Source organism: Conger conger, chromosome 14 (genome assembly GCF_963514075.1).
Source record: "Conger conger chromosome 14, fConCon1.1, whole genome shotgun sequence".
NCBI lineage: Eukaryota > Metazoa > Chordata > Actinopteri > Anguilliformes > Congridae > Conger > Conger conger.
In genome coordinates, this window is record NC_083773.1 from 2841221 (window position 1) to 2865741 (window position 24521).

At 44.0% G+C, this 24521-nt stretch overlaps 1 protein-coding gene across 2 annotated transcripts in view; it reads right to left on the reverse strand.

Annotated features, from left to right (window-relative positions):
• Window positions 1-369: 369 nt before the first annotated feature.
• The window catches only part of LOC133109699 (voltage-dependent calcium channel subunit alpha-2/delta-3-like), a 71640-nt gene continuing 47488 nt past the window's right edge, over window positions 370-24521 (reverse strand). For both annotated transcript variants that reach the window (XM_061219192.1, XM_061219191.1), the window contains 25 exons: window positions 22803-22820; window positions 21038-21109; window positions 19466-19546; window positions 18887-18961; window positions 18484-18567; window positions 17947-18018; window positions 13593-13654; window positions 12614-12681; window positions 12350-12395; window positions 12116-12213; window positions 11594-11687; window positions 10086-10181; window positions 9251-9372; window positions 8620-8697; window positions 7913-7974; window positions 7620-7664; window positions 6878-6940; window positions 6556-6626; window positions 6159-6234; window positions 5653-5705; window positions 5270-5325; window positions 3583-3700; window positions 2351-2464; window positions 1282-1363; window positions 370-548 (listed from right to left, as the gene is read on the reverse strand). In XM_061219192.1, coding sequence (XP_061075176.1) covers window positions 456-548; window positions 1282-1363; window positions 2351-2464; window positions 3583-3700; window positions 5270-5325; window positions 5653-5705; window positions 6159-6234; window positions 6556-6626; window positions 6878-6940; window positions 7620-7664; window positions 7913-7974; window positions 8620-8697; window positions 9251-9372; window positions 10086-10181; window positions 11594-11687; window positions 12116-12213; window positions 12350-12395; window positions 12614-12681; window positions 13593-13654; window positions 17947-18018; window positions 18484-18567; window positions 18887-18961; window positions 19466-19546; window positions 21038-21109; window positions 22803-22820 — 1899 coding nt within the window. In that variant the 3' untranslated portion in view covers window positions 370-455. The remainder of the gene's footprint in view (window positions 549-1281; window positions 1364-2350; window positions 2465-3582; window positions 3701-5269; window positions 5326-5652; window positions 5706-6158; window positions 6235-6555; window positions 6627-6877; window positions 6941-7619; window positions 7665-7912; window positions 7975-8619; window positions 8698-9250; window positions 9373-10085; window positions 10182-11593; window positions 11688-12115; window positions 12214-12349; window positions 12396-12613; window positions 12682-13592; window positions 13655-17946; window positions 18019-18483; window positions 18568-18886; window positions 18962-19465; window positions 19547-21037; window positions 21110-22802; window positions 22821-24521) is intronic.

Below are 24521 nucleotides of genomic sequence, written 5' to 3' on the forward strand. Positions count from 1 at the left end.
TGACATTAATTATATATATATTTTTCTCTCATGCATCCGTGGAAATAAATACCCCCCCCCCCCCCCTCCCCCGAGCATCGCTGTGATGCCGCAGGGGCTAGAAGCGAATGTCCCCTCTACGCTCTGCGTTTCATCTGGCCTTTCAGACCTTCACAAGCAGCAGTGATTTACAGCTCAAACACAGGTCATCCAGCCCTCTAAGCAGGGGCCTCCCAGTCTAGAATTGTACCATTTACAAATGATAACTATCATTATTATTAAAAAGATTTTTTTTTATTTTTTATTATTATTTTTTTTTTTTAGCTTGCAGACACATGCTCACAAACATAGCATGATTCCAGCTGCTGGTCCAGTGTGGCTGTGGTGGCTGTGGTGGCTGAGGTGGTGGTGGTGGGGTGAGAGGTGAGCGTGCCGTTTATTAGGCCTGAGGGGCATCCGAGCACGTTGAGCCCTGGTCACCTGGCGAGCAGGGCAGAGAGCAGGGCCAGCAGCATCACCGGGGGCCGGGGATTGAGGCCTAGCGCTCCTCCGCACTCCATCGCGTTCTCCTGCGACACACAACGCAGGAACCGTGCTCAGCACAGGGCTGTACCGGCCTTCAGCACAGCCTTCAACACGGCCCTGAACATAGTCTTATGCTCATCATCATCAGACGGACTTGGAGAACTATCTTTACGGAGAAGATCATTCCTATGGTAAGTGGTTGGCGTTTTTATAGCGCCTTCATCCAAAGCGCTGTACAATTGATGCTTCTCATTCACCCATTCACACACACACGCACACTCGCACACCAACGGCGATTGGCTGCCATGCAAAGAACCATTTCTATGATTTACTTTTTTATTATTCAAATGAATAAATGGCTATTCACATACCAAGACTTTATGTAAACAAATAAATTCAGTTCACCACGCACGCACGCACGCACGCACGCACGCACGCACGCACGCACGCACGCACGCACGCACGCACGCACGCACGCACGCACGCACGCACGCACGCACGCACGCACGCACGCACGCACGCACGCACGCACGCACGCACGCACGCACGCACGCACGCACGCACGCACGCACGCACGCACGCACGCACGCACGCACGCACGCACGCACGCACGCACGCACGCACGCACGCACGCACGCACGCACGCACTCACTCACTCACTCACTCACTCACTCACTCACTCACTCACTCACTCACTCACTCACTCACTCACTCACTCACTCACTCACAAGCGCACACACACACACACACACACACAGAGCAGGTGTTGTTTCGTACCTCTGCGTGATAGGGATGACAGGAGTCCGGCCGTTTCCTGTCCTGCTGTAACTTCAGGCGTTCACATTTCAGCGACTCGTTGTGTTCACCGCAGTTAAGGAAACCTGGCTGCTGTATGAAGCAAATCCCCCTTACCCATCCTGTCAAAGCTGCTGTATGAAGCAAATCCCCCTTACCCATCCTGTCAAAGCTGCTGTATGAAGCAAATCCCCCTTACCCATCCTGTCAAAGCTTCTGTATGAAGCAAATCCCCCTTACCCATCCTGTCAAAGCTTCTGTATGAAGCAAATCCCCCTTACCCATCCTGTCAAAGCTTCTGTATGAAGCAAATCCCCCTTACCCATCCTGTCAAAGCTTCTGTGTGAAGCAAATCCCCCTTACCCATCCTGTCAAAGCTTCTGTGTGAAGCAAATCCCCCTTACCCATCCTGTCAAAGCTTCTGTGTGAAGCAAATCCCCCTTACCCATCATGCAAAAGCACTTGAACTGAAGTGAAATGAACTCCCTGAATCGTGAATGAATACGTTTTTGTTTGTGATTAACTTTGTCACTCATGAAAACAGACATCCTGAAGTCAAATCAACAACATCTCTCAAAATCAAGACCTGGATAATATTCATTGAAATACTTAAACCCTTTAGATGACAAGAATTGCAGACTATTGATATTTAATGGAAATGTAATAAATAGAATTTATCACTAACATTCAGAATTAAATATTTAATATCATTTTGGTTGGAAATGAAATTGAAAATTGTCAAGGACCTGCAGGAGCTTAAAATGAAAAATGTATCTTAAGTAAGTACTGTACTTGGCTTTGCTCTGCTTATAACCACCAATACGCTTAACCCTTGTGTAGTCTTAACATTCCGTATACTCCCGTTGTCCTAAGGGTAAAAAAAACCCTAAAATAAAGCAGCTTAATTGAATTTCTATTTTTCAAATCTATTTTACACAAAGAAACAACCTTGTCACTCATCATAAACTTTGTCATGAAATTTCAAATAAACCCCTGTTTCCATGACAACCCGAGGTAATGGTAACATCTGGTGGAGACTCGGAGCAGGATATACATGAGTTCTATGGGTTCCATGGTAACGGGAGGGGAGGCAGTGCAGTCACACTTGTTGTCCACGACCACCATGAAGAGGTTGCTGCTGGGAATCTGCTGGATCACAAATGACCTGCAGAAACACAGGTCAAAGGTCAAATGTCATAGTACAAGTCTGACGCTTCTGTGCAACATATTTACACTAGTCAATGTAAATAAAATATATATAACATGGTGCTGAGCGACTCCTTCTGTAAAGGTGTTCAACTTGAACTAGACTTGGCCTGTCAACATTATTTTCCACCCAGGGACCTAGCAGTAGCTGAGAACCTGAGGCTCTTAATTTATTGAAATGTTTATTGAAGCTTTGTTACACCACCTAGTGAGTAAAACCAATTTGCCTAATATAGTGGCTTTCAGCAACTTAACTTCTCTCATTCCAATGTGTTTTCGCTCCACAAAGTCTCTGAAACACCATAATAAATGAATGCGGTTTGTGAGGTCTACCAACAGTGGTAGCACAATAATGGTGCCACTAATATGAATGCGGATATGGTTTATTGTCATGTCTGTAATGCTTTAGTCACGAAGTGGGGTGACATTGGCTCAGGAGGTAAGAGCGGGCGTCTGGCAGTCAGAGGGTTGCCGGTTTGATCCCCAGCCCTGGGTGTGTCAAAGTGTCCCTGAGCAGCATGGCTGTGTGTGTGTGTGTGTGTGTGTGTGCGTGTGTGTGTGAATGAGAGGCATCAATTGTAAAGCGCTATGGATAAATGCAGTCCATTTTCCATTTAGTATTTAACCAATATTACACCCCTCAAGAGATATGAGGAGTCCACAGTGATGAGACTAAAATGCATTATAGGGATAGTTTCTAATTACTTTTATTATTTCAGCGCTAGTGCATGTGTTCAAATGGGCATAGACGGTTTTCATGTGCATAGATTTTTTATTTTAAAAATAAATAAAAGTGACCTCTAATGACCACCTGGCTTCACACCGGCTGTGGTCATGCCATTTAGGGCTGGAACTATTTCCTGTATAAATATATCCTAAGAAGGACTCCAGGCATGATATGAACATTTATATTCATCTTTATATCTGTGAATTTGTTCTATAAAATTAATCGACACAAGTTATTTTTGTGGTTTTCTAAAATGTTCTGCAGTGATATAGAGTGTGTTCTTGATTTAGACCACACACAACCAATGCAACCAATGGATTCGTTGGCCAGTCGTTTGACACAACCGGTACCTGACACATCCGTCACAGTCCATGCTCCCGGTGGTCTCCTTAATGGTGCGCTCGGAGACGAAGGCGGGGTACTCTGTGTCACACGGAACCAGCATGGTCTTCCCCTTCAGCCGCTGAGCTGTAGATGAAGTCATCACTCGTGTAAAACATATACCGCATACAAACACAAACGCTCACATACATACGCATGCACGTAAACATATGCAGTGGTATGCTCAGACAATTTGGGCACCCTTGGTCAATACAATTACATTTAATATCCTGGAGAACAGAAGCAAACCTGAAACAAGATAACTTTCTGAAAATTTTAAAGCAAGATTGCTTTTAAAAAAATTTTTTTTACTGTTTATAAATTATTTAAAAAATGAAAATGGCCCTGTGCGAAAGGTTGGGAACCCTTTTGGATTATTGTTTGTTACTTTTTAATAAGATGATTACTAAGGCCCAGACTCCGGTGATTTACTCGTTAGGGCTTCAATGGGGGTTGTATTGCATACAAACACAAAACTGAAACTGTTAAAAAAGAAAAAGTAATCATGCTTTAAAATGTGAAGAAATGTGTCATGTTTAATTGTTTCCGCTCACCAAGATATAAATTGTAAATGGCTGACTGGACCAGGGGTGCCCAAATTTTTGTATATGCCTGTATACTCACCTGCCTACAAATGTGCACTTGCAGTCAGCATGGGTTTATTTTATTATGTCATTTTTTTATTTTCATTGTTCAATGAACAATGAAAAAGAAAATTACATAATAAAATAAACCCACGCTGACTGCAAGTGCACATTTGTAGTCAGGTGGGTATATAGGATTAATTAGGACTTGCTGCCATCTAGCGTTGATTTGAGGATTATACAGTGTGGTCTGTACATGAAAGTATTTGGACAGTGACGCAATTATTGTTGTTCTGGATCTGTTCTCTGCAATGAAACAATGACTATGAGGTTAGAGAGCAGACAGCTTTAATTCTGCGGTATTTCCACACCGGGTGTTATCTGTAGGACTGTAATTTCTCATTTCAAATCCAATTTGCTGGAGTACAGAGCCAACACAACAAAATGATGTCACTGTCCAAATAGTTATGGACTGGACTGTATGTCTTTCCATAATGTATTGCATTATTTTTTAAATGGACAGTCTTAGTGTTTTTTAAATGGACCGTGGAGAGTCTTAGTGTTTTTTAAATAGACAGTGGAGACTCTTAGTGTTTTTCTAAATTTAATTAAGCAGGGGAAAAGTAGAGAGGGCAACATACTGGGCAGCCCTACACCAGTACAAATGTAACCCAACATTCACAATATAAGCAAATTTACTGAATGCACAAAATTGAAACAATCCAGATTATAGTGTGCTAGTAGTTACTAGGAAACTGGATTTTTCTAATGTAGAAGGTGAAGATTAATGGTAAACACAGCTTCTGTTACGCTTTTCCCATCCTGTCACCTCTCCACTCAGACAAAAAAAAGATATCTGGTGACAGTATAACAGTACACTCAGGTAACAGGAAACAGTGTTCTCAGGTGACAGGTGACAGGAAACAGTGTTCTCAGGTGACAGGAAACAGTGTGGTCAGGTGACAGGAAACAGTGTGCTCAGGTGACAGGAAAGTGTGGTCAGGTGACAGGAAACAGTGTGGTCAGGTGACAGGAAACAGTGTGCTCAGGTGACAGGAAATAGCAAGCTGACCTTTGGCTGTGACGTCTGAGTGCCACCAGCTGTACAGGTTGAACTCCAGCATAAATCTGAAGAACACAAAAATAAATAAAAATGCATATGCACCACTCCACACCAGGCTCACTGGCAATAAGTTCACACCAGCTAATGTGCACTAAATTAAAAAATACTACCACACTAACTTCACAATAACTCATGAGGAAAGAAAAACAAAAAAACTTACTTAACTAAAAATGTACACAAACACATTAACATGATATTATGTTAATGAGTCATTGCACCGACACACTAAAATGCTGAAACGGTAATATTGCAGGACAGCCCATCGTAGCGTCATCCCTGCACAGAAAACCAATGGAAAAAGGGCAGATGCTGGAGGCCGAATATGTTCTTACATGAGTAGTTCAGAGATGAGCCATTTAACGGCAGCCAGGAAGGCCAGATAGGGCTGTGGAGGAAGAACACAATTCAAATCTCTGAGAATACTACTGTAGAGAAGTATCCCCTGCGACATTACTGCACATGACATGAGTATAACAGTATGTACCATCGGATGAACAGCATTCAAAAGTAAACTAGCTGATACTGTCATCATAATACTGTCATAATCTTGTGAATGATGTGGACCTTTCACTATTCTGGGATTCTGTTCAGATACAGATAAACATTCAGATACAGAGTGTTATATGATCTGTGTGTGTGTGTGTGTGTGTGTGTGTATGCATGCATGTGTGAGCACGTGTGTGTGCACGTGTGTGTGCACGTGTGTGTGTCTGTAGAGTGTAAGAGAATAATTAGATAAGCAGAGAATAACAGTGAATATATGATAAAAAGTTGATCATATGTACTTCAGCAATAACATAAATAATTCATGTTGATACTCAGGCTTGTAAAAACTTACATCTAATAAGCTTTGAGGGCTACTACTGCGCTCCACAAATACAATGCAGGAGGCCTGGTAGTCGTACAGAGTCACCCTGTGGAGAGACACACTCAGATATTAACCACGGCCAGCCCCTCTGAAACAAGCCCAACCCCCTACCCCACCATCCCCAATCCATCTCAAATACATGCCGTCAACCATTCATCCAATCAAAACACATTTTATTATCACTTCCAGCCAATTAGAGCATACATCGCTACTACTGATATCCACAGAAGACACCCCACCACACTGACCCAATCAGAATGCATCATAACTTCCTGGTCCTCAGCTGTGCTTTTAAAAAAAAATGGTGGGCATGAACGAGCATCACTCATTCCATTTTGTTTTGTTTTTTATCATTGCAGTCACTCACCTCTTAAATGACCCCATGAGAAGCAGCTTGTTCATCACAGCCCCCTCTACCTCCCCAAAGAATATCCCTGTCTGAGAGAGGGAGGGAGAGAGAGAGAGAGAGCGAGAGAGAGAGAGAGAGAGAGAGAGAGAGAGAGAGAGATGGCAGACCTCGATCGATTTCCGGGTAAGGCAAAGTACTGAATTACAATTCACTGGCATTAAACCAGAACACACTGACAGTATCACAGCCATTAAACCAGAATCGTGAATATACAGAGGTTCAGTCTGACTCTGACTGAGAGCATATTGACCCACAAAGTCAACAATTAGTGGAGTGTTACCTGAGACGAATCCTTGGCGACTAGGATGAATCCATTATTGTCTATGAGGTAGCAGTTGATGTTCTGTGGAACAATTATTTAACAATGTGACAGAAGGACTTTCACAAACAGAAAATATACATACAGCACACATACAGAACACAATTGTAAAGAACAAACAGGAAGTACATACACAACAGTATAGGACAAACAGGAAGTAGTACATACACAACAGTATAGGACAAACAGGAAGTAGTACATACACAACAGTATAGGACAAACAGGTGAGCTCCATAATGTTTAGGGGACAGATATGTTTTTTCTTTACTTTTCTCTGTACACCACTGTTTTAGATTGTGTAATCAAACAGTCCAAATATGGTTAAAGTGCACGTTCATAGCTTTTAAGTATATTTTTTATAGACTTTGGCTTCTCAATGTAACTATTATAGCACTTTTTATACATAGCCCCTCAACTTCAGGGCAGCGTAATGTTTGGGAAATTATACAATTTTATGTAAATGAAAGTCGTGTTTAGTGCTTTGGCCTACATCCTACATCCTGTGCATGCAATAACTGCTTGAAGTCTGTGACCTATAAACACCACGGAACTGAGTATCTTCTTTGGTGAAGCAAATCAAGAAAAAAAAATGTGTTCCAAACATTATGGAGCTCACTGTACATACCCAACAGAACACAAACATTATGGAGCTCACTGTACATGCCCAACAGAACAAAACCAGCTGTTCATTTCCAGTACTTGCCTCGCTATCACAACTGAGTCCACACTTCCCGTCAAGAGCAGCGCACTGAAACAGGCCCGTAAACAAGCCAGCTGTTACACAGAGTCTTCACCAACATGATCTATCAATACACACACACACATGCGCGCACGCACGCACACACACACGCACACACACACACACACACACACACACACACGCACACACACGCACACACGCACACACGCGCACACACGCACACACGCACGAACACACACACACGCACACGCACACGCACACGCACACGCACACGCACACACACACACACTCCTCACTTGGCGGCTCGCTGTCCAAAATTTCCTCTGGAAGAATTCCAGCTTCATCTGGAGCCCCACCGCTGGAGCAGAAAAAAAAACCCCAAATCAACCAGACACTCAGAACAGCCATGGTTACATTTAATCAGATTACATTACAGCTCATTACAGTTGATTAGACTAAGCAGGAGCCTCTCCTAGAGCAATCCAGGGTTAAGGGCCTTGCTCAAGGGCCCAATGGCTGTGCAGATGTTATTGTGGCTACACCGGGCCGCCCCATGGACCTTCCATGGAAACTAGTAGTGTGTATTAAATAAAAGTATCAATGCGATATTATAATTAACGCTGTAGCACACTATATGTTTCCGCTGCTTGGCATTTCCATTAAAAATAGCAACTTCAATATCTCACCCGTTTCAAAAACCAAACTCAATGCCATTTCACAGATCTACTACAATGGCAACGGGCTCGCCAACGAATGATTTTGGTATTTCTACATTGTGCCATTTCTGTGTTATGGATACCCTTAAAGAATTTGCATAAAACATGTATTATAAGTGTGGCTGATCATCTATTCTGTTTAAATTACCAAACCTACGCAATTAACGTGGGTCGATTTGTGCGTGAAATGAGCAGGCATAATCTGAGGTGCACGTGACACGAAAACACAGGTGTCGGCTCTGAAGTGAAATAAGAGGCGTCTGATCAAACCGGAGAGCATATCTTACCTGCCACGATAGGGGACTTCCTGTCATCCAGGAGCTGGATAGCTGTGCTGGCTAATACCACACTCTTATTATCTATCCCTGTATGAAACAGAAAATACAACCCAATGCTATTATATTTAAAAACCTGTTCATTTCATAATCACAGCTAAGATTCATCTTGAAAGAGCGATTATGAAAAGAGGGCACATGCTCTCTCTATGGTTGGCATTTATATAGCGCCTTTATCCAAAGCGCTGTACAATTGATGCTTGTCATTCACCCATTCATACACACACTCACACACCAACGGCGATTGGCTGCCATGCAAGGCGCCAACCAGCTCGTCAGGAGCATTTGGGGGTTAGGTGTCTTGCTCAGGGACACTTCGACACAGCCCAGGCGGGGGATCAAACTGGCAACCCTCAGACTGCTCTTACGGCCTGAGCCATGTCGCCCCCATGCCTGAAGAAGATGAGTATTACCTGAGCTGAAGGTGAGTATTACCTCATGAAGGTGAGTATTACCTGAGCTGAAGGTGAGTATTACCTCATGAAGGTGAGTATAACCTGAGGTGAAGGTGAGTATTACCTGAGCTGAAGGTGAGTATTACCTGGGCTGAAGGTGAGTATTACCTCATGAAGGTGAGTATTACCTGAGCTGAAGGGAAGGGAGTAGACGAAGGTCCCAGGAACCTGCTCTGCAGCTCTCTTGTACCACAGGGGGAAGTGGTCAGCGTTGAACACACCTTCCTTATCATCAGCTATGAGAAAGTCTCTGCAAACAGAAACATACACCTGAATCACACGTGAATAATATCAACACACCTGAGCCACACCTACACACGGAATCACACCTGAATAATATCAACACACCTGAGACACACCTACATACTGAATCACACCTGAATAATATCAACATACCTGAGACACACCTACACACTGAATCACACCTGAATAACACCTTGAATAACACCAACACACCTGAGACACATAATATCAACTAACTTGAATCAAAATGGTATGGTTTCCACACCTGAATCAACATCTATAATGGGTAAAAGTTTATTTTATATGGAGCACTGTCACATGTGCAATCAGGATTCTGATTCTGATTTTTTGGCAGAAAACCAATGCTTGTGCTAGGACCCTGAAAGTAGTGAATCTGTGGCTTTTGAACTGTAGTATTCTCCTGGACATGCTCCATCTAACAAATCTGTATCAAACAAACTCAAATGAACAACAACAATTATCAAATGAACAACGAGCCACAATTGAGACCAACTAATAAAATCTGAAAAAAGCACACATACTGTAGCCAATTCAGTAAGTTCATACTAACGTGTTTCTGTAGCAATAACAACTTTTGTGCCAAGTAAAACAGGTAATGGCTAGAACCAGAGCTAATTGTGTTGTATTATTTTGTCAATTTCGTTTATAGGTTATTTACACCAACTGTGGGTGATGCCAAGGCGAGTGTATCATACTTACTGACTGGTCAGCTGCTCTCGGACCACAAACATGTTGGTTCTGACGAGTCCGGTCCTTGTGCCCAAGAAAGCAATCTCCACCCCCTTGTCTGGATTCCTACCAATAAGAACATACACACATTTAAACTGCAATATTATCCACTTCTGGCCCAGAAGAGAGTGAGATGGAGAGCTCTGGTGGACGCCCTATGCCCCTCAACGGGGTAAAGAGGATTAAGAAGTAGAAGATTATCCACTTATTCTACAGAAAAGTGAACAGGGTTGGTGTGACTACACTTTTCCAAGTGTGGTTTGTAATCAAAATTTAATTTTGGATTAACCAAAATCTAATTTTGGATTTATTAATGACATATAAAACTCTGTTTTGTGTGTTGTATTACACCTGAATCCTGCTGCAATGAACCAGGCGGACAAAAATACCAGCGTCAGTAAAATTGGTTTGAATGCTCCACACTGAACTGGACTGCACTTACACTCCATGCCCGGGGAGTGTGTGCCAGCAACAGCAGAAGTAATGTTAGATCTGTGCTAAATCCGTGGAAGAATACATTCTTCATAAATGTGATTATATCCAAAAACATTCAGGACAGACAGAAGTGAGACCATTCACAGTGTGAGTACAGACAGAATGTGGAGTGAGAGCATTCACACTGTGAGTACAGATAGCAACAAGGACCACAATGGAAATAAGTCTTGACTTTTTTTGTGTTATCCTTGATGTTCTTTTTTATTGTGCAGGTACATTGTGGAGGCAACCATGTATTTGTTCATTAGAAAGTGAATTGTCAAATAAACGAAACTAAACAGAATGAGCAGTGGGACCAGTCACTCTGTGATTACAGACAGAATGAGGACTGACTCCAGTCACACTGTGATTACAGACAGAATGAGGACTGACTCCAGTCACACTGTGATTACAGACAGAATGAGGACTGACTCCAGTCACACTATGATTACAGACAGAATGAGGACTGACTCCAGTCACACTGTGATTACAGACAGAATGAGGACTGACTCCAGTCACTCTGATTACAGACAGAATGAGGACTGACTCCAGTCACTCTGTGATTACAGAAAGAATGAGGAGTGAGACCAGTCACTCTGTGATTACAGACAGAATGAGGAGTGAGACCAGTCACACTGTGATTACAGACAGAATGAGGACTGACTCCAGTCACACTGTGATTACAGACAGAATGAGGAGTGAGACCAGCCACACTGTGATTACAGACAGAATGAGGACTGACTCCAGTCACTCTGTGATTACAGACAGAATGAGGACTGACTCCAGTCACTCTGCGATTACAGACAGAATGAGGACTGACTCCAGTCATTCTGTGATTACAGACAGAATGAGGACTGACTCCAGTCACTCTGTGATTACAGACAGAATGAGGACTGACTCCAGTCACTCTGCGATTACAGACAGAATGAGGACTGACTCCAGTCACTCTGCGATTACAGACAGAATGAGGACTGACTCCAGTCACTCTGTGATTACAGACATACTCAGACTTGTTTAATGCGAGTCGGGTCCAGTAGGCCTCCAGTGGAGCCGTTACCACGGCATCAAACAGAACCTCCTGGATGAGCTCCTTATCGCCTGCAGTGGGATAAAACAAGACACACACTCCTCACACCCTAACAATAATAGCTTTCTACATATAGCACTTTTTTATTTTTTTATATACAGCACCAACTCAAAGACTCTTTAGCACATCACCATGCTACCAACATCATACAGTATTACATTGAGCTCGATCATGTGGTATTTTGGCATTGGTCAGCTCTCCAATGTAAAACGGCCATTCTTGAACCTTGATAAAGCTTGATTTGATTCAGTTTTTAACTATTCTGCCAAATTACTCAAATGTAATGTAAAATGTGTAGTATGTTTATTTAGGACCTTTCATTTAATTATTTTTGAAAGCATCTTTTCTGTACAGAATGTTATACAGGTGCCTAAGACGTTTGCACAGTACTGTCGCAGTTGTCTGGGTAAGGGCCCAGATTCCGGCTCAGGTGACTCACACTTCAGGTGTGGCTTGCGTCCCATCAGGTACAGTTTGATGGCCTGTTTCTGGGACAGGTATTTGTGCTCGTGGTGTTCTTCAGTGTTGCAATAGATCCTGTTATTATTAGAACAGAGAGAGAGAGAGCAAGTCAGTTAGCATGTTAGCATGATAACACACACACACACACACACACACACACACACACACACACACAGGCACACACACAGAGTGTTCAGAAGTTAATGTTCACCATTCGTCTGCCAGGACCACATCTGGGTGTTCCAGGTCATGGAGCCCTGCAGCACAGAATCACATCAGAGGCTGCATCACTAAGCACCAAGTGGAAAGAGCCATCTGCACCCCACGCATAGCGTTCACTCTCACCTCAAACCTGACTATCCAACACTGCAGTTTGATACATTTTGTTTTTAACATATTTTACCAGTTAGTCATGCATAAGCTTTCACCACTCAGAATAACAAATACACACTCCAGGTGTGAGAAACAGCCTTACCTGCCTCTATAGACACATTTCCTCTGAAGAAGTATTTCCCATGGCCTCTGGACAGGGCCACACCGAGACTGAACCCAGAAACGCAGAATGGTTACACACCTCCCTCTTACACACACACACACACACACACACACACACACACACACACACACCTCTCTCTTACATTCACACTCACACTCACACACACACACACTCGCACACACACACCTCTCTCTTACATTCACACTCACACTCACACACACACACACTCGCACACACACACCTCTCTCTTACACACACACACCTCTCACACTCTCACACTCTCACACTCTCACACTCTCACACTCTCACACTCTCACACTCTCACACACTCACACACACACACACACACACACCCTGGAATACAAGTCTGGAATACAGCGTCAACTTTTTATAAATTGCTTTGGTGATGGTGAGCTAGTGAACGTTTCTTTGGCAATCATGCAGCTAGCTTTTAGTTGCAGCGGGCTATTTTAACCTGCACGAAGCAGACTTTTTCCTCAGCAACAGGGACTATGGTTTCTCCCAATACCACTGTTTATCATAATCATTAATACATTTGTTTCCAAACTTAAAATAAATAGTCCATAGCTACATTCATTTGGCAAGTTAGCCATGGTATAGGCAGGAAAATACCCTATGAACGAGTCAGTTATTAGGAGATAACTGCCTTTCTGGGTGCTGAGTGGCCCTTCTCTTTGCATCGGGCCATAGCACCACCCTGTTGGGCAGTTATCTCCTCATAACTGACTCGTTCATAGGGTATTACCCCTTACTTATAACTGCATCATACAGCACTACAGATACAGCCATATGGCATTATCCTGTATGTGCTTGCTTCATAGAAAGTGTTTATGTTTTATTATATTAAAGTTGCTAGAAGGTTGGAAAGCACGCAGTAAATGAAACTGTGTGTGTAATGTGTGTGTAGTGCGGCTTGATGCTTTTGAGCGGACCCTACCTGAACGGGGTTCCTTTGATGTCAGTGTAGTAGTAGTCAATGTGCATTGAGAGGACACGCTTCTGCAAGAGATGTACACAAAACACAATCTATACAATAACACACAACATCTCTAAATGCAGAAACACACAAAATCTCTAAAGGGAGAAACACACTATCTAACCCTGAGGAACACACTCTGGGTTTAAACAGAGAAGCTGCACAATTTTTTGCATGTATTACTTATACAGTATATTGCCACATCTTTTAATTATCAAAGTTTAATTAAGCTTCACTTCATAATATACATTTTCACACATTAGAAATGTGACACTTTATATCAATTTCAATTAGTATAGCAATGTTTCATGGCAGGATATCACACACAGTTAAACACAAGTGTGAAATGCAGTTAAATGCAATAGCATTTCGTGAGTTGTCCCCCCTATTTCAAGTCAGCATAAATATTGCAACACAGTAAGTTTTGACAAATATATTAACTTGCAATATATTTATATCAATATTTAGTTGCATACTCCTTTGATCACTGCATGGACTGCAACATCATCAATAGGTTCATGAGATTTGCTTTGTGTTTGCCGGGGATTCAGACTTGTGAGAAGCATGTTCATTCAGATTTAAATCTGGTGACTGACTGATTTAGGCACTGTCCAAAGATTTTACATTTGATGACTGCATGGAGTCTGAGACTCATGGACATCAGTAGGTTCATGAGCTGATCACCTGAGACTTTCAGTTGCTGTGTTTGCTGGACTTTTGAGAAGCATGTTCGTTCAGGTTTAACTCTGTGCCGCCTCAAACACTTTCACATATTTTACTGAAAGGCTCCTTGGTCAAGTTTGCTGTATGTTTTTTTGGCCATCGTCTTGCTGCACGATAAACGTCTGTCCAAAGACGTTGGAGTAATTTCTCTGAATATTGGCGGATAACCTGTTGCTGTACACTTCACCTGTCATTCTGTTGTTGCCATCACTGGTTACTGGTCATCAATAACGACCACTGAGGGGTGTCTCGGTGGCGCCGCCTGTAGAGCACTGACCGCATGCTCATTGCGAGCCGCGACGTCGGCGGTTCGAATCCGACCGTCCGACATTTGTCGCATGTCTTCCCCTCTCTCTCGCTCCCGTTCTTCCTGTCTCTCTATACTATATACTGTCCAATAAAGCTGAAAAAGGCCTAAAAAATATCTTCCACTGAACTGGGTCCAGGTGCAGGCAAACAGGCCCAGGCCACCCCCCCGCCTCCACTGTGCTCGACAGATGAAGCAGCACACTGATCCAGTGCAGTCTCGTTCTCCCTCCACACCTGTCCATCACTCTATTGAATGTTGATCTTTGTCTCATCGGTCCTGCTGTCTTCATCAGGCTCATCTTTGTATTCTTTTGTTCTGTTGCTGCGATCTTGCCTTCTATTCCTGGTGCAGATGAGAGGTTTACATCTGGAAGTGCAGCCTCTGTAATTTGCCCTTCTCTCAGTCCTCCGCACCCAGCGTAGACATTAGCAATTACTCAAGCTGACAATTTATTCAGCTTTATTCACAGCTCCTATAATCATCCTGTCATCACCTTCTGAGGTTTTCCGCTGTGCCCCTGATTGCTGGTGATCTCCAGTAAGTACTTTATTTTTCAGGACATTCCGTACTACGGACTTTGGAACACACAAACATTCCGCGCTGTTGACTTTGGAACACACAAACATTCCACACTGTTGACTTTGGAATGCACAAACATTCCACAATAACACTTATTTTTTACATTACATTACATTATTGGCATTTGGCAGACGCTCTTATCCAGAGCGACGTACAACAAAGTGCATACCCATAACCAGGGATAAGTTCGCTGAAAGACCCTAGAGGTAAGTACAATTTCAACTGCTACCTGTACAACAAAGATAAGGACAAGGGCCATTTTTTTTTTTTTTTTTTTTTTTTTGAACAAACAAACAAACAGAGCAAAAGTCACCAAAGTTAACTATCCAAACACTGCTTACCTAGCCAACTAAAATACTGATACACAAGTCACAGAGACAACAATTAAGGTTCACAGGGAGGTAGGGAGGGATGGGGAGAGGTGCTGTTTGAAGAGGTGTGTCTTCAGCTTGCGCTTGAAGGTGGGGAGGGATTCTATAGTTCTGACCTCAACGGGGAGTTCGTTCCACCACCGTGGAGCCAGAACAGACAGTAGTCGTGAGCGTGAGGTGGAGGTTCTGAGAGGGGGAGGTGCCAAGCGGCCTGTGGAGGCTGAACGAAGAGGTCTGGCAGGGGTGTAGGGTCTGATGATTTTTTGCAGATAAGCTGGGGAAGACCCTTTAACTGCTTGGAAGGCTAGCACCAATGTTTTGAATTTGATGCGAGCCATGACAGGCAGCCAGTGGAGGGAAGTAAGCAGGGGGGTGACGTGTGAGTATTTGGGAAGGTTGAAGACCAGACGAGCTGCTGCATTCTGGATGAGTTGGAGGGGTCTGATGGCAGACGCTGGGAGGCCAGCCAAGAGGGAATTGCAGTAGTCCAGGCGGGACAGAACCATCGCTTGGACCAGGAGCTGGGTCGAGTAGGGGGTGAGAAAGGGGCGGATTCTCCGTATGTTGTATAGGAAGAACCTGCAAGACCGGGTCACCGCCGCAATGTTCTCGGAAAGGGACAGTCTGCTGTCCATCACCACGCCGAGGTTCCTTGCACTGGGTGACGGCGTGAGTGTGGTATCCCCGAGGGAAATGGAGAGATCCAGATGGGGAGAGGTATTAGCAGGGATGAATATCATTTCAGTTTTACCTGGGTTGAGCTTTAGATGGTGGTTGTCCATCCAGCTCTGGATGTCCCTCAGGCAAGCAGAGATACGGGCTGAAACCTGCGTATCAGACGGCGGGAACGAGACGAAGAGTTGGGTATCGTCCGCATAGCAGTGGTAGGATAGCCCATGTGCAGTGATCACAGGGCCAAGGGAGCGAGTGTAGAGAGAAAAAAGAAGCGGGCCAAGGACTGAGCCCTGGGGAACTCCTGTGGCGAGGGGCCGAGGTGTCGATACCGAACCAGCCCAGGCAACCTGGAAGGAGCGACCAGAGAGGTAGGACTTAATCCAGTCCAGGGCTGTGCCACAGATGCCCGTTGCTGACAGGGCAGACAGGAGGATGGAGTGATCCACAGTGTCGAAGGCAGCAGAGAGATCTAGAAGAATGAGGACAGAGGAGAGGGAGGCTGCTCGTGCGGCATGAAGTGACTCACTGACGGAGAGGAGCGCAGTCTCTGTCGAGTGGCCCGATCTGAAGCCAGACTGATGGGGGTCTAGCAGGTTGTTGTTAGAAAAGAAGGAAGAAAGTTGAGTAGAAGCGGCTCGTTCTTTTCATGCATCCTCACAATATCTTTCTTGGTTGTAATTTTGTAATTCTGGCCCTCACCTGCAGTTTTCTTGTCTTACAACTTTTAGATGATAAAGTAGACTCAACAAACACTTCCAGCAGATATAACCCATGCACAGACATTCACATCTTTACATTTATTCAAATACTTAGAATAATGTGGAAAACGTGGAATTTTAAACAGCTGATTTGTCCCAATATTATGCTGACTTGAGACAGGCGGTCTTGACTCATTGAATGGAATTTTTGCAATATAGTTCAATGTCTTTAAAAAAAAACACCTGAAATAAATGCAGTCATTGTGAATTTTGCTCCATAGTCAATGTTTGTTTGGAAAAACAAATTTGATTAGCACAGAGGTAAAACTACAAATTTGACTCCATTGTCCCAATACTTTTGCATTTAACTGTATGTCCTGTTTTTTGTCAGATTGAAAAGCCATCACTTGTGGAGCACAGAAGACAGCTTAGGTTTGTGTTGTAAATACAATACGAAAAAATGGACAAACAAAAACAGCTGTATTTTTTGGGTTCATATTACACACATAGGGCCTCAATGATCAATATTTCACTGTATGCGTGATCGGAACCAAACTAACAAATTCCGCCCGATTTCTCGAAAAACACATATTTTTTCTGTGTGTATGTTGATAAAAACCAAGTAATTGTACATCAAAGGCGTGTTCACAAAATTAGTGATTAGCATAAATTGATGCCCCTTAAATACGATATATGGAATTTTGGCTATTTAAAGAGAAAAAAGAAAAAAGCTTCTCTGAAGTGGAGATTGATGTTCTGTTAATGGAAGTACAAACCAAAAACATATTTTACTCCGTAGTATAAGCAATGAATTGTCAAGCGCTGGAGAAGAATAAGGCCTGGCAATATATAGCCTAAATGTTGTAAACTCTTTCTCAAGTTACACACACTATACAACCGGTAAAGAGAAAATGATGCTGCTCCACGAGATGCTGAGCAGCATCTTAATGAGCCCTTACCCCTTTATCCACTGTCTTCTTCACCTCCATGGAGAATGTTCCTGTCTTCCTGTTCACCATGGCGTTGCGTAACTACACGTACAAACACGTACACACACACACACAGACACACACACACACACACGTACACAGACACACGCACACACACACACACACACACACGTACACACACACACACACACACACGTACACAGACACACGCACGCACGCACGCACGCACACACACACACACGTACACACAGACACACGCACACAGACACACACACACACACACACACGTACACAGACACACGCACGCACGCACGCACATACACACACACACACGTACACACAGACACACGCACGCACACAGACACACACACACACACACACACACACACAGACACAGACACACACACACACAGACACAGACACACGTACACACAGACACACGTACACACAGACACACGTACACACAGACACACGCACACACGCTGACATTACTGGGCTGCATCTTAAATACAGGGCTAATTCAGTGGTAGCGCAGGGTAAACATACTACGTGGTCTCGGTCTTCCCACTCCACCTCGGACAGATCCACGCTGCTGTAGTTTGGCTTCTTCCTTTTACCGCCCTGCTGGTACTGCGGAAAAGCACACAGCCATCGTCACGATCGCAAGCCATCATCGTTACCCGTAATCATTAAACAACATCTTCCTCATCATCATCTTTCTCATCATCGTTCTGATCATCTTTGTCATCATCATCATCCACCATACTAATGACTACGGCACTCATGTGAAGTCGCACGTAAAAATCTTTCCTGGAACTCGGTTACGGTACAGTGACTCCATTTAACGCGGTTTTATTGTCATTCCACGGCGATTTTCACATGAGCGATCGTGCCATTGCGCCGGAGTATTAGTCCGACTCCATTAAGGCGTCGTTAGGGACGGCGTTACCAGAGGCCGCAGGTCCGGGTGGGTCAGTATGTAGCCGTTGTTGGTGATGGAAAAGGCGTAGCCGTGAATGCCGAGCTGTGATTGGACAGAAACATCAAACACCCGTCAATCAGCCACGCTGCACCAGAGACTCATAACTTACATTCAGACATTCGCTTATCAATATTCTTTCTTTCTGAGGAAAAGTTTTCAAAATACAATAGTGTAAAAGTAGGGTAAAATGCAATACTGTGTATCTCAAGGCATTACAAAACTTTGCAGAAACTACAACAACAGTCAGTGTAGAGCAGGGGTCTCCAACCCTGGTCCTGGAGAGCTACTGGGTCTGCTGGTTTTTGTTTTCACCTTAAAATCAGCACCTGTTGAGACCCAGATAACCTGGTGAGGTGAGTTAATTAATTAAATTAGAGCAGTTGATTATAGTTAATTGCAGGGTAAGAATGAAAACCAGCAGACCCAGTAGCTCTCCAGGACCAGGGTTAGAGACTACTGGTGTAGAGTATGTGATAATATGAATATATGATAATGTGATAATATAATAATGTTATATCATAATAGTACGATAATCTGAGACTGCACCTTGTGCTTGGGCATGATCTTCAGAAGCTCCTGGACAGGAATGTCAGTGCCGACCACGCCCAGGAGAATACCCTGATTTTTCTAATGAGGGACAGAGGAGAACGCAGGTCAGCCTCAGATAAACACGCTTTACTCCACATCAGAAATACACCCGTTAATCTCCACCACATCCCAGAGACTCACACACCGTTTACTCATGGTTACAGGTTCCCTGTCTACACTCCACCTCACAGATACACACTGTACACACACTCTTTACTCCATACCCCACCTCATATGGACACTCACTGAGTACTGAACATTTTTACTTTATTACACCTACTTATTCATGTAATAATCTAATCAGCCAATTGTGTGGCAGCAGTGCAATGTCTACAATCATGTAGATATGGGTCAGGAGCTTCAGTTAATGTACACATCAACCATCAGAATGGGTAATAAAATGTGATCCAAGTGACTTTGACTGTGGAATGATTGTTGGTGGCAGACAGGGTGGTTTGAGTATCTCAGAAACTGCTGATCTCCTGGGATTCTCACGCACACTAGTCTCTAGAATTTGCAAAGAATGAAAAGTGCAAAAAAATCCAGTGAGCAGCAGTTCTGCAGACAGAAATGCCTTGTTAAGGAGAGACGTCAGAGGAGAATGTCCAGACTGGTCAAAGCTGACCACACATAGTATGCAGAAGAGCATCTTTGAACACACAACGCATCATAACTCTAAGTGGATAGGCTACAGCAGCAGAAGTCTAAAAACAAGTCTAATAAATACCTAATAAAGTCCTCGTCCAGTGTACAGTACACTTGTATACACACTCTTTACTCCATAGCCCCACCTCATATGCCGACACACAGTCCTAACTTTAAACATGTATTGGCTCTTTAATCAGCCTCGCAGACACAAGGTCTTTACTCCACGTGATGGGAATTGTTTGCTTTCACTGAATGGTCTTTAAGAGGGGCTGTGCTTTCTCTTGTGGATAAACAGGTAGATCAGGGCTCATCAATCCTTGTCCTGGCGGCCTGCAGGGTCTGCCGCAGCTCTGCGATCTCACTCAGTGCTGAACTGATAAAGGACACCGGTGGATTAGGCTGTGACAGTACCTCAGCTCGCTGTGTGGCACTGGGGGGTTGTTATAGGGGGGTGTTCCAGGATAGCCATTGGGTCTACTTCACAAACAATGGAAGAGTTCTTGATTTCAAGATAAAACGCAATGATTATTTATTCCTTTCTTTCAGTTCAAATAAACAAATGGCATATGCCTCTACCCTTCCTTGTTAGTGCCTGCATGAGTGCGTGCGTGCGTGCGTGTGGTAGAAAACTTTTTTGCTTCCCGGTCTCCTCCCACATGAGAAACCATTTATATACACAGGAAAGACATACAGGTTAGCATGACATCACTGCTTCAGGTAAGGTCTCTTAAAGGGCAAGTAGCATAATAAATAATAATAATAATAATCCCTAAAACTAATAATTTAACATTCATTTTCAGGGGGGGATGACTGGCAGAACACCCTGCGGCCCTGCAGGACCAGGGCTGGGTCGCCCTGAGGCGGACTGTCTGCGGATCTCACCGTTTGGTTCTTGGTGCTGAACACCGGCATGGCCACGGTGGTCATTAACAGAGGACTGTTGTTCTGCCCCATCTGCCGAAACACCAGAGCAAACCTCAATCAATCAATCAATAATTACCACCTGGGTGTTCATCGGTAATCTCACATCAACCGAAACCTGAACAAAAACTAAACTAGCAGTGATATGAAAAAAAAATAAAAAAATCTAATTACACTTACGAGCAATCCTGAATCACAAACAAGGAAATTAGAATCATAAATTAACACAATAAAACAGACCTTTAACAGTGACACAAATGAAATGGATGCAGTCGACATTTTGGACAAATATAACTCACCATTGCGCTTTATCAAGTTTTCTAAGGTTGCCTTAAAATGCTGCCTTATGAGGAAGCATTTTGGTGAAATGGAACCTAGCCCAATTCCACACAAAAAATTATACCAGAGAAACTCAAGGTCAGTAGTAGTGCATGTTTTCTACCACATGATGGTCAATTAATTGATGCATGGCATTAATTCACCAGAGACCCCATCCAGGGTCAGAGCAGCCTGGATGTGGCTCATTTCAGAATCCCTGGATGCTGTTTTGTGTGGTGTGGAGCAATTAAATAAAGGTTGAGGGGAAAAGTAGGTCGGAGTGTCCCAGAGAAGCAGGGACACAGGTGTGTGTGTGTGTGTGTGTGTGTGTGTGCGTGTGTGTGCGCGTGTGTGTGCGCGTGTGTGTGCGCGTGTGTGCGCGTGCATGTGCAAGTGTCTGTGTGTGTGTGTGCGCGTGTGTGTGTGTGTGTGTGCGTGTGTGTGTGTGTGTGTGAGCCACATTCCCACACAAAGGGAGCAGCCTCCCTGCTTCTAGCTAGGAAACATGATAACATATGAAACATATTCACGAAGGAGAAGGGGAGGCACGGTCAGAAGATCAGGTGGAACAGAGTATCTGATAAAAAACTACAGTTATGAGCTACAGGAACAAAATGCCTGATCAAGACCATCGCTATGAGCTCTTCGAACAGAATATCTGATAAAAAACTATAGCTATGAGCTATGGGAACAAAATGTCTGGTAAAGACCATCGCTATGAGCTCTGAACAGAATATCTGATAAAAAACTATAGCTATGAGCTATGGGAACAAAATGTCTGATAAAGACTACAGCTATAAACTATTAGAACATAATGTCTGATAAAGACTACAGCAATAAACTATTAGAACATAATGTCTGATAAGGACTACAGCTATGAGCCATGGAACAGAATGTCTGATAAAAAAACGTAGCATAAGCAAGCATAGCACACTGTCCCTCCTGCTTATAGCAGCAGTCTTTATTAGACTTTGTATTATTTTATTATTGTTAAAATGATGATGATTATTATTATCATTAATAATAATAATAATAATAAGAAGAAGAATAATCATTAGTATGTGCCACTTTTCAGTACATGACATTCCAAACGATAAAAAAGTAATTCCATTGAAATTCCCTTTGCTGAATTCAAATATCATCCCACATGTATCACTCCGTTATCCGCTCCGTGCTTTGGGAGAGGAACGGACACATTCAGCAGTGCAGTCTGTCGTCCAGCAGGGGGCAGATGCGCACAGATATAAAAAGCACCAGAGCTCAGACACATGCAGATATTACACAACCGTGAGTGCAGTCAAGCTCACACAGCCACAGGCAGTCATCAAACAGCCATATATTAAATAGGAAATAGCGGCATACATTTTCACTTGACAACTCGAGATTCAATTTAAAATGAAATATTTACCTTTTGGGCATGGGGGAGCTGCAGGGGAAAAAAACGAAACAAAAATAAATAAATAAAAATAATTACGAGCAAGAATGAAAATCAAACAGCTGTGACTTGAATCTGTACGTTCGCTTGAAAATGTCAATTTGTTTAAGCTCTGTAAAGAATGGCATGTGCGGCAGTGTAAAGTTACGATATACACAAGACATAAATCATACATCCTCGACAAGCCAGCTGCTTCCAGCAAACTCTCATCAGGAAAGCAACAGGGCGTGCACGGCTCTCAGTGGACATCCAGTGAGCAGAGATCAGTGTTACAGAGAAGAGATCAGTGTTACAGAGCAGAGATCAGTGTTAGAGAGCAGAGATCAGTGTTACAGAGCAGAGATCAGTGTTACAGAGCGGAGATCCGTGCTACAGAGCAGAGATCAGTGTTACAGAGCAGAGATCAGTGTTACAGAGCAGAGATCAGTGTTACAGAGCAGAGATCCGTGTTACAGAGCAGAGATCAGTGTTACAGAGAAGAGATCAGTGTTACAGAGCAGAGATCAGTGTTACAGAGCAGAGATCAGTGTTAGAGAGCAGAGATCAGTGTTAGAGAGCAGAGATCAGTGTTACAGAGCAGAGATCCGTGTTACAGAGCAGAGATCAGTGCTACAGAGCAGAGATCAGTGTTACAGAGCAGAGATCAGTGTTACAGAGCAGAGATCAGTGCTACAGAGCAGAGATCAGTGTTACAGAGCAGCGACAGGTGGGGGCTGATCACACGTTCACTGAGAATGACTGTGAAAGCCCTTTGGGCAACAGGCCAAGCACGGTCAAACCAGCAAGGAAACAGCCTTTACATATAATATAATATAGATATAATTTAGCTGTGTTCATCTTCCCGTTTTCCCATGCATTTATTACAGACCGCAGAAACGTTTTACGGGAAAGAAACTGACTGCAGGTGTTTCGCCAACTTTGCCATTATAACCGGAGTTTAAACAAATTCAGAAGGGCCTGAGGCCACAGGAAAGTAGAACTGAAGAGAGCCACAGCTAATGAGCGTGGAGTCACCGTCCCGTCACACGGCAACACATGAGCCACGGGGAGTCACTGTCCCGTCACACGGCAACACATGAGCCACGGGGAGTCACTGTCCCGTCACACGGCAACACATGAACCACGGGGAGTCACTGTCCCGTCACACGGCAACACATGAACCACGGGGAGTCACTGTCCCGTCACACGGCAACACATGAGCCACGGGGAGTCACTGTCCCGTCACACGGCAACACATGAACCACGGGGAGTCACTGTCCCATCACACGGCAACACATGAACCACGGGGAGTCACTGTCCCGTCACACGGCAACACATGAACCACGGGGAGTCACTGTCCCGTCACACGGCAACACATGAACCACAGGGAGTCACTGTCCCGTCACACGGCAACACATGAGCCACGGGGAGTCACTGTCCCGTCACACGGCAACACATGAACCACGGGGAGTCACTGTCCCGTCACACGGCAACACATGAACCACGGGGAGTCACTGTCCCATCACACGGCAACACATGAACCACGGGGAGTCACTGTCCCGTCACACGGCAACACATGCACCACGGGGAGTCACTGTCTCGTCACACGGCAACACATGAGCCACGGGGAGTCACTGTCTCGTCACACGGCAACACATGAACCACGGGGAGTCACTGTCCCGTCACACGGCAACACATGAACCACGGGGAGTC